This window comes from Micromys minutus (assembly GCF_963924665.1).
Source record: "Micromys minutus genome assembly, chromosome: 15".
Taxonomy (NCBI): Eukaryota; Metazoa; Chordata; class Mammalia; order Rodentia; family Muridae; genus Micromys; species Micromys minutus.
Window position 1 is genome coordinate 12,344,908 of NC_137984.1, and position 10,011 is coordinate 12,354,918.

Sequence of the window (10,011 nt, forward strand, 5' to 3'; positions counted from 1 at the left end):
TGCATTAATTGTAAGGAGAGCGGGCTGAGTGCAAGTACAGTGCTGGGCAGGGGAAGACTGTATCAGAAGGGAACTTTCATTTCTAATTTTGGTTCTAACTTTTTATAGAGAGAAAATTGTTTTCAGAAGTTTGGCGGAATCTCAGTTCCACAATCCACACAGCAAATATGACTTAGCTAGGAAACAATGTCTTAGCCCATAGAGATATGTCTGAAGAACAAGTCAAGGGGGTGACGCTTGACTTCAAAGGGATTGTGTGCTGGTCCAACTTGCTATATGAGCACAGAGGGACCTGCAAAAAGACATCCTCTTACTGACTGGAGATGAGGAGCTCCTGAGATGCGCAGGCATTCTGAGCAGGAAAACAAGGTAGGAGGCTAAATGTTGCTGGAGTGGAACAAAGGCGTGTGAGGATCTCAGGACGCCAACCAAAATAGCTGAGGTTTACAGGGAGGGTGGTTGGAAAAACCCTGGAGCAGGTAGCGTCCAAGGGGAGTCAGCAGGAGGCGCAGCCCCGCCCTCAGTAACCCCACCCCCGTTAGCCCCGCCCCCAAGAGAGCCGACCAATGGGAGGCCTGGATGTTAGAGTGTGGGAGGCGCGGCCGGGTTGCTACAGCCGGAGCTGGGCGGCGGCGGGTGCTGCCTGCTGAGCCTGAGGCGGCGCGCCATGGACGGGCTGGAAGGTGAGACGCGAGGGGATGCGACCGCGGGGCTCGAACGGGCCCGAGCGATGAGGGTCTGGACTCCGGGGACCAGTGCGGCCCGCCGGCTCTGCGGGGAAGTCCCGGCGCTCGCCGACACCCGGGGCGGAGTTGGCCGGCCCCTGACGGGAGCGGTGGCCGCGGGCTGGCCGCAGGGCACGGCTCTCGGCTTCCCCGCGGGGTCGGAGCCCCCGCGTCCTCTCGCCTGCAAGGCCTAACTGCCGTCTCTGGTCTTTCCTGGACCCCCGACTTTCCCGTGGGCACTCGGTGTCTCTGGTCAGGTCTTATTAGCTCTGCAAAGTGTATTCTTGGTTAAGGTTCGCGACGTCCGGGTCGCCAGCTCTTGCTGACCCCCAGGACCCGCCCCGCCTCCAGCTAGCTCTGGACGCACACTTTGCTTGCTCAGTCGGAGGTAGCCTTCCTTCCGTTTCCACCGCACCTAGCCGAGCATCTCCCAAGGAAGTGTCCCTGGCGAGCTCTGCATCAGGGACAATAGCTTCAGCCTTAATGGTTTATTCACGAGGACTGTCTAGGGAAGAGTCAGCTTTGCTTCCTTATCTTTGCTTTATCCTGGTGCCTTAGCCAAGGCTTCAGATTTTTTTTTTTTTGTTGCTGTTCTTGTTCCGAATTCTTTCACTTTTCCCTTTCTTCATCCATTTAAATCCCGTGCAAGGACAACATTCCCTTAAAAAACAAAGGAAGAAAAAAAAGATCCTAGCAGTGGTGACAACAGTTTCAGGATTTAAAAAAGATCGGGGATCTGTCTAATACACAAGCTTTCAGAATTTTTGGATCCTGTTTCCTTAATACAGTTTTTTTTTAATCTAAAAATTTTTCACCACTTTGGATGAGCAGGGGAACTGATCTCTTCATTTTCTTGTTTTATAGCTATCAAATATTTCAGGAGGTGTTACAAAGTGAACAGTGCTAACTGATAACTTTCCCAGTGATTTAAGTGCACCAGAAAGAAAATACAGTACTATGATTACGCATTTTATATTTCATAATTTTACTTTGCAGTAAAGTCTGCTCCAGACATCTTGAAGGTGATAAAGAAGGTGAAGGTCTTGTTTGGTGTACCATTCAGATTGCCATGAGATTGTAATGACAGCACACCTTCCTTTCAAAACCCTCCTTTTTTCTTTTCTTTCTTTTTTTTCTTGGCATACCTCTGCAGGCTCATTTTAATTCTTTAAAGCTGTATGGTGTGGAGACTGCATAGAGAACAGATTTTACAGTGCTGTCAGACTGCATGAAGAGTGGTTTAAGAATACTTCCTAGATTTTTACCAGTCACCATTTACAGTGAAGGAAATATTCATCCAGTGTTTCACTTACTAATCTGTGCACACAAAGAACAAAATATTGCCAAAGTTGTTGGGATCTAAATCAGGAATTTTGGAGATATAATTGAAAGCTAGTATAGTATATACTGTGCGTGTGTCTTAAGGATACCATTTGGTTTTTACTCCGGCTTTCACTTAATAAGCAATAAGTTCATTTTTGCTCAGTGACAAAGATAAAGCAAATAAATGTGAAGTTTTATACTACATACTGTCCTATAACTACCAAATATAACTTATTGCTTTAACATTTACTTACATTTCTAGGTGAAAGTGGTTACTGGTTGCCTGAAAAAAAAATCTGTTAAAGCTATTCTTACCCTTTAAAAGTACTTTGCTTACATATACCATTAATGTTATTAAGCTTCTGGGATTTTATGTCTGGAATTGTTACAGAATGAACTGTTAAATTGTATACTCTATTTTGAAACCAAATGTTGAGCTTTCTTGCAGTTTTCTATAATTAATAGCATAACTTTTGCATGGCTTGAGTAATTAGAGAAAAGTTTTTAATCCATTCTCATATGAAAATTGTACCCTAGACTTACCTAAGGAACACAGTAGTTTTATGGTTGGGAAGTTCTGACATCTTGTGAGTTTTATCACATGTAATATTGAGGTTATACAATCTAAGGTTTTATCCTTAGATAAGATATTGTCATTGCCTTCCTAATATCCCAAAGTATGCTTATACCAATTATGGCAGACATTAGGCAAACCATTCCTCACCTGGTGTGCTAAATTTATTATCTTAGTATTGCCTCTGAAACTTGATTAGGGTCCAGTTCCACCGTTCTGGTGGATGACTGCCATCCCATTCATTAACGTTCGTCTGAACGTATACTGGTTCACTGAAACGCTGTTGATCTTTGTTAGCAGCGTTCATTTCTTTCTTGGTGTGGTTGTTGTTAGGAAAAAGTTGAAGAGTGTGTGTGTGTGGGGGGGGTTATGGAGGTGCAGCGAGGCATGGGGGCAAGGGGGATCCCTCTGGGGGACCCATGTTGGGAATCCCTTTTCCCTGAGGGACTAGCCACATGACAGTATTCTGGGCATGGGAGGGGAGTTAAGAGGGTAGTAGGGGCAGAGAGGAGTGGAGAAGGAGAGGTTGGCCATGAGCATTAATTGGTGCTGAGTGGAATTCAGGTATTTTAGTGGCCAGGGTTTAAAGAAGCCTTTATCTAAATTCTTGGTTTTTCTATGATTTGAAAATGTGTGTGTGTGTGTGTGTGTGTGTAAAATTAGGATTTATTTTGTCTTTTGTGTATGAGTACTCTGTATGTATGTGTGTGCACCATAAGTATGCATGGTGCTGACACAGGTTACAAGAAAGTGTCCGGTTCCTGGAACTACAGTTACTGACGGTTGTGAGTCCCCATGTGAATATTGGGACCTGAACCCTGGGTTCTTTGCAAGAGCGGCAAATACTCTTTAACTAGTTGATCATATCTCTAATCCACACTTTGGGCATATTATTCAAATCTGAATCTCAGCTATAAAAAGCAAAGCTATCAAAAATTAAACCACACTGACTATATTAAGTGTTAAACATACACAGGAAAAAAAAATTACCTAAATGTGAAGTGCATTGAAGTCCTTATTTTTTCAATGGTTAAGGACTTAGGGAAGCATGTTAGATGCTTAAAAGTATTCCATTAAAGCTAAAATAGAGCCCATCTTTACTGGCCTACCAGGTGAGGCCCAAAGAACTATGCCCAAGATAAAGTGGAAAAAGGGAGAGACTTCAAATGCATATATACGATGAAGATTAAAGTTATGGCAAATGTAAGCAGAATTAAAATGAATAAATTTCGAAGATATTTCTGAGGTTAAAAAATGAGATATAAGTGCTGTACTGGCTGGTTTTGTGTTACCTTGACACAAGCTGGAGTTGTCACCAAGAAAGGAGCCTCAGTTGAGGAAATGCCTCCATGAGATCCAGCTGTAAGGCATTTGCTCAACTAGTGATCAAGGGGGGGGGCAGCCCATTGTGGGTGGTGCCATCCCTGGGCTGGTAGACCTGGGTTCTATAAGAAAGCAGGCTGAGCAAGCCAGGGGAAGCAAGCCAGTAAGTAACATCCCTCCATGGCCTCTGCATCAGCTCCTGCTTCCTGACCTGCTTGAGTTCCAGTCTTGACTTCCTTTGGTGATGAACAGCAATGTGGAAGTGTAAGCTGAATAAACCCTTTCCTCCCCAACTTGCTTCTTCCTCATGATGTTTTGTTCAGGAATAGAAACCCTGACTAAGACAAGTGCTTGGTGCAAGAGAGAAAAGATTCTGTCTTAACAATTCTGGCTTTAGAAACATGTTTATGTAGCACTTGGGAGTATCAGATTTTAAATAAACAAACCTCTATGTTACTTGGAAAGTATTTACCTGCAGACCTTATTATCACTAGCAAGTGGGAGCCATTGTCTAGGCAAATCATTCTTAACTAAGTGAGAAGAAATATTTATAAAACCAAATGTTTCAGGGTTATGTGGGATGGGAAAATGGGTGGGTGGAATCTTAAGGAAGCTTTAAAAATTGCCAAAAGAAACAAAAGAAAAAGCAAGACAGGAATGCTGGGAAGAGACTGACCTGTAAATGGTTCATAGTTCTTCCTGGGTGTGGGTAGGAAAGCTAGTACTAACCTGCCAAATCCTGCTTACTTTTTGAAAACTGGGAAATTCAGGATTGGGAAGAAATGCGGGAGCAGAAAGAGGAAGAACAGTCAAGGTCACAGGTTCATGAACTGCCCCTCTTGCTATGGAAAGGCTAGTCAATAGGGTACAAAAGAGGCATTTAAACGTGACAATTCTGAGACTGGAGGTGAGAAGCTACCTCCCAAGTGTTAGTCTTTGCTAAAGGCTCTCCTGGGTCCTGTCTCCTTCCCAAAGACAGCCTTGGCTAGTTTTGTTCTTTCCCCTTACTTCTTGTTTTCTTCGTGAGGTTATTCACCTGACATTTTAATTAATTGATTTTATCTAGCTTTTCCTCCTAATATTTGATGAGTAGAGTCTCTATAAGATTGGAACCTTTGTTTTAATTGAAAAAGTAAGAAAGATCATTTAGCTTTGCTAACTATAATATTTCACGAACATTTGCCCACGTGTCAAGGAAGTTGAGGATGCCGGGTGAGAGGGGAAGCAGTAGGTGTCTGCAGACCGGGGAGGCAGGAACCCACGTAGGAATGAGTGTGCAGCAGTATCTGGAGCACATCCTTTTCCAGCTTCTCAGGATGCCTCTGGATGTGCTGTGGCTTCCCGTGTGCACTTAACCACAAAACAACTTAGCTTTCATAATCAGCCCCTAAGATTGACAATGTATTGAATAATCTTTCTCTGACAGTAACTATGGAAATGTGGCCTTGCGAGAGCAAGTCAAGGTTAATGTTAATTCCGTGGTTTGTAGTTGACTGGGTGAAATTACAGTCAGTGAAACCCTGGGTGAGGACAACTACATTTAGAAAAGAAGTCAAAGCTACTCTAATATTGACTGAGAGCTAGAAATCTAGAGATAGGGATCGATTATTTTAAGAAAATGTTAATATTTTAAATTGTATTTGTCAATCCAAAGTCATACAACCAAGTGGTGTGGATGGTGGAGGTTGTATATAGAATGTTACCATACTCGGTACTGAATACTGTGTGTATTTGTAGAAGTTTAAAATGACTTGGAAAAGAAATTTGAAGACATTTTGGAGATTGTAGATCTGTCCAGGATTGTGGGAAGAAAATAGAACAAATTTAGGAGGTCTGTTGTGTGATAAAAGTTGGGTTCACGAGAGCTGTGGTTTTATAATGTGTAAAACTGTCCATGAGCAAATTGACACAAGGACAGTGGGCACCAGATTGTTTCTATTTCCACAGTATCTTGGGAAATATTTTCTCCTATTAGTTGTATACATTTAGAGTATTATAAACATTTTAGATAATAGTATACTCTTTGAAATCTCCAATACTCTATGCTAGTATTCTATAATAGTATAATTTCATATATAAGCTTTATATATATTTTGAAGCCAGTAAGTATAATAACTATATGCTGCATAAGTTTCACAAGGAAAAGATTGGTTTTTATTTTCAAGTTTTAGAATGCTAAAAATATTCTTTAAGTAAAATATTTTATATGTAGCCATTTCTTCAATGTATTACGATCATACCCACCCCAGCACATGCCCTTGTTCTCACATGTTTTGCCTTATTTAATAACACCTAGAGTCCAGGCCCAGGCTCGTGCATGTAATGCAACCTCCGCGTGCTAAGTGCAGTGCCCACGTCATGTCCAGTAGAAGGCATTCCCTAGCAGTCCTCCCCATCTTTCAGGTGTCCTATTCATTGAGTACCCTCCTCTGAGATGTTGCCTGAGTCTTGGCTGAGCACTCCTCAATCACCTATTCTCAGCACTTGATTGATTATGGGTTTCTACCTTAACTGCTGTCCAGTTCAGAAGAAGCTTCTCTAGACAAAGCTGAAGTCAGCATTGATCTGTGTATATAAACATAAATGTTAAGAGCACTGATTGATAATATATTTAGTCTAAACATGTCTAAAAGTATCTGTTTAGTAATAGGCTTCTTCTAAAGCCCACTTGGACCAGATTTACAGTACCAGTCATGAACCACATCTTGTGGAACAGAACTCAAATCCAATAAAATGTATGTAGTTAGTTTCCTTCTATTCTTCATGCCACTATTGCCAGACATGGTTACTGTAACATCTAAGTTCAGCACAAGGTAAGTCTATGTATATATTTTTCTCCCCCAGTGACCTCCTATGTTGGTTTGGATGAAAATGGCTCCCATAGGCTCATAGGGAGTGGCACTATTAGAAGGTATTGGAGTAGTTATGGCCTTGTTGAAGCAGCTGAGGGTAATCTTTGAGGTTTCTAATGCTCAAGCCAAGCCCAGTGTCACTCATTCTTCCTGCTGCCTGCTGATCCAGATGAATTCATGGTTTCTGCAGCACCATATCTGCCTGCGTGCTGCCGTGCTTCCCACCATGATGATAAAGGACTAAACTTCTGAACCTGTAAGCCAGCCCCAATGAAATGTTTCTCTTTATTTGAGTTTCCATGGTTGTGGTGTCTCTTCACAGCAATAAAACCCTAATGAAGATGCCTCTATAGCACCTTTTGGCATTATTGGAAGCTAGCCACCAGAAAAGATTTCAGATCAGTTCCAGCTTGATTTCTCTTTTATGCAACCAACATGTGTTGTGTCTTTAGCAGTAGGTTCTTAACCATCTAATAACGGTGGGCAGCCGAGAACGATGGCGGCTTGTTGGTTTAGGGCCTGTTGAGCTCTATGACCAGTAATTAAAAAGGAAGTTCCTGGTATGCGGCACTGAGATGTTCATTGAATATCCCATGTCGTCTGGGGGAAATCATTGTCCACCCATGCAGGGTACCTGTGGCACAATAAAATCCTTTATTGACCTGTTTCCACCAATCTGAGTACCTTTTCCCCAACAATGCCTAGTCTCTGCTACAGTTTCCACCCCTGTGAAGTAAGTTATCTGCCTACTGTCTTTCTGTGTCCCTTAAGTTTTGCCAGATTTTGTCATGTGGGAAAGCTTTGCAGTGTTTCTGTAACTCAAAGTATGAATATTTCTTTATGTAAGGTAAGTAATTTTATTATATAACATCTTAACTTCAAATTTTATGTAAATTTAATGCATATTATCTATATGTGACAAATGCTAAGATGAACTTATCCATGTGATTAGCTTCATATTTATTTTTAGTTCAGTTGGTGAGGACCTGTAACAAAGAGAAAGCACATTTTCTTTTATATAGATCCCTTTACATTCTCAGCCCTCTGTCTAGACTGCAAGTGATTTCATTAGAATATATACACTTCCCGGAGAGCTTTTTCCCCTATGCATTGGCTTATTCTTACATCTGAGGAATTTGCAAAGTACAAGAGAAGTGTTTTGTTATCCATTTGTATTTTCTACTAACTTAGTTGTGTTCTGTTAAATTTTGGTATGTTGTAGATAAGAAAGAACCATGTGCATCATGTAATCTAACATCCTTATTTTATGCCAGAGAGATGAAATTCCTTGCTCAGGGACTTAGTTCCCAGTGGTAGAGCTGCAGTTTAAAGTTAGATAATATATGACAGATTCCAATTTTTCCACTATACTATCCTACTATTACTGTCATATCCTTTAAATAATTGCACAGAACAAAATATAGCTTCTGGTTCTTAAGACCCAACTTATTTATCATAATAACTTTGTATAATTCTTTTGTTAGGTCTTGATATCAATGAATATGCACATGTTGGTAATTCAAAAGGAAAGTAGAAATGTATGTTTTCCTCATTTCGAAGACTTTTAAAAAATAGGAACGGTCCTCATATGCTTATGTGTTAATATTTGGTCCCTAGTTGGTGGAATTTCTTGAGAAGGATTATAAGATGTGACTTTCTTACATCACTGGGAGCAGGCTTGAGGTTTTAAAGCCCACGTCATGCCCAGTTAAAGCTCTTCCTGCCTTGCAGCCAGTGTCTCAGGGTGTGAGGTAGCAACAACTGCTCCATGCCTGCCTGCCATGCTCTTTACCATAATGGTCATAGCCTAACCTGCTGACATGTGAGCCCACAGTAAGCTCTTCTCTCAGGAGCTACCGCCATGAGGGCTTCATAGCAATATGACAGAAGTTGATACTAGGAAGTGAGCTATGTCTGACATGTCTGACCATAGTGTTGTTTGGAGGAATGTGGAAGACTCTGGGACTTTGGATGAGGAAGATGATGGGGTGTTGTAAGTGGAGTCTTACAGGCTGTAAGTATAGGAGCTTTGAAGAAACAGTGCTGGGAGCAGTGTGGACTATGGCAGGGCTCCAGAGCGAACACTATTAGCGGTGGAGATAGAGAGCATTCTTAGGATATTTTGGCAAAGAATGTGACTGCTTTTTCCCTTTGTCTTAAGAATCTGCCTGAGTCTACACTGAAGACTCTTGGACTAATTCCTTCATAGAGGAGATTCCAGGATAGCCTAATATTGAGTCTGTCACTTGGTTATTAGTAATTACACCTTTGCAGATATACAGTGAAAAAGAGTAACTTGGGCAAAAGAGATTAAAAAAATATACAATCGAGGAGGGAAAGCACCAGGAAATCTAATATTGGAGCCAGGGTTTGTGCTGAGAGAGAGAGAGGCCTGATGTGAAATGGCATAAAGAAAACAGTGCCTCAGGGGCAAAAACTCACTCTTGCTAGGCTGCCCACTTGTAAAGAGACCATTTGTGCAGCACAGGACAGCTGATGCAAAGTCTAGGAGGAGACCAGTTTCCGTCCCAAGCAGGCAGCTGAACTTGATGGCATTGGCCATGTGGCTTTGGCATCAGAGTCAGGAAGGATACCTGTCACTTAAAGAACGCCCTTGACGGCAGCTATGTTGAAGGGGAGTTTCTGCGTGGAGGCCTAACCTAGAGAGGCCATAGCATGAGGCTGGGAAAGTAAAGCTAGAAGACCCCCAGATACCGGACATGCCAGAGGCTCAGGATACCTGTTAAGGAGAGGTGCAGACTGGAATGCAACTAGCCCAGGAGACATTGTGCTGTAGTCAGCAAAGCTGGGAGGGCGGAGCCACCTAAGCCCTTAGGGTCAAATGTTGAGCCACACAAAGCATTTAAAATGTCCTTTGATGAGTTTGAGTCTTGCCTTGGTTACAATGTCCCTTCTCCCTTTTGCAATGATAATATATATTTTGCACCATTGTATGTTGAAATAAGTAGTTTACTTTTGCTTTTACAGGGTTAATTTTAAAGATTATCTGAGTATTAGAAGAGACTCTGGACTTTTAACCTTTGTTGAGATTGAAGGACTGAGGATTTGAAGTTTGACTAAATGTATTGTGATATAGCTGTAAGCCTGTCGAGGCCAGAACTTGGAATGTGCTGTTTTCACTGAGACTGCCTTCTGTGGCTCACATGTTTGAGTACTTAGTCTCTAGTGAGTGGAACTGTTCTGAAATCATGTG

The 10,011-nt window shown here is 41.9% G+C and overlaps 1 protein-coding gene across 1 annotated transcript in view; it reads left to right on the plus strand.

Annotated features, from left to right (window-relative positions):
- Window positions 1-579: 579 nt before the first annotated feature.
- ZC2HC1A (zinc finger C2HC-type containing 1A) overlaps window positions 580-10,011 on the plus strand; it is a gene marked incomplete at its 5' end in the record, with an annotated part of 37,513 nt that continues 28,081 nt past the window's right edge. The window contains 2 exon segments of the mRNA XM_080929145.1: window positions 580-650; window positions 652-683. Of these exon segments, the coding sequence (XP_080785271.1) occupies window positions 580-650; window positions 652-683 (103 nt within the window).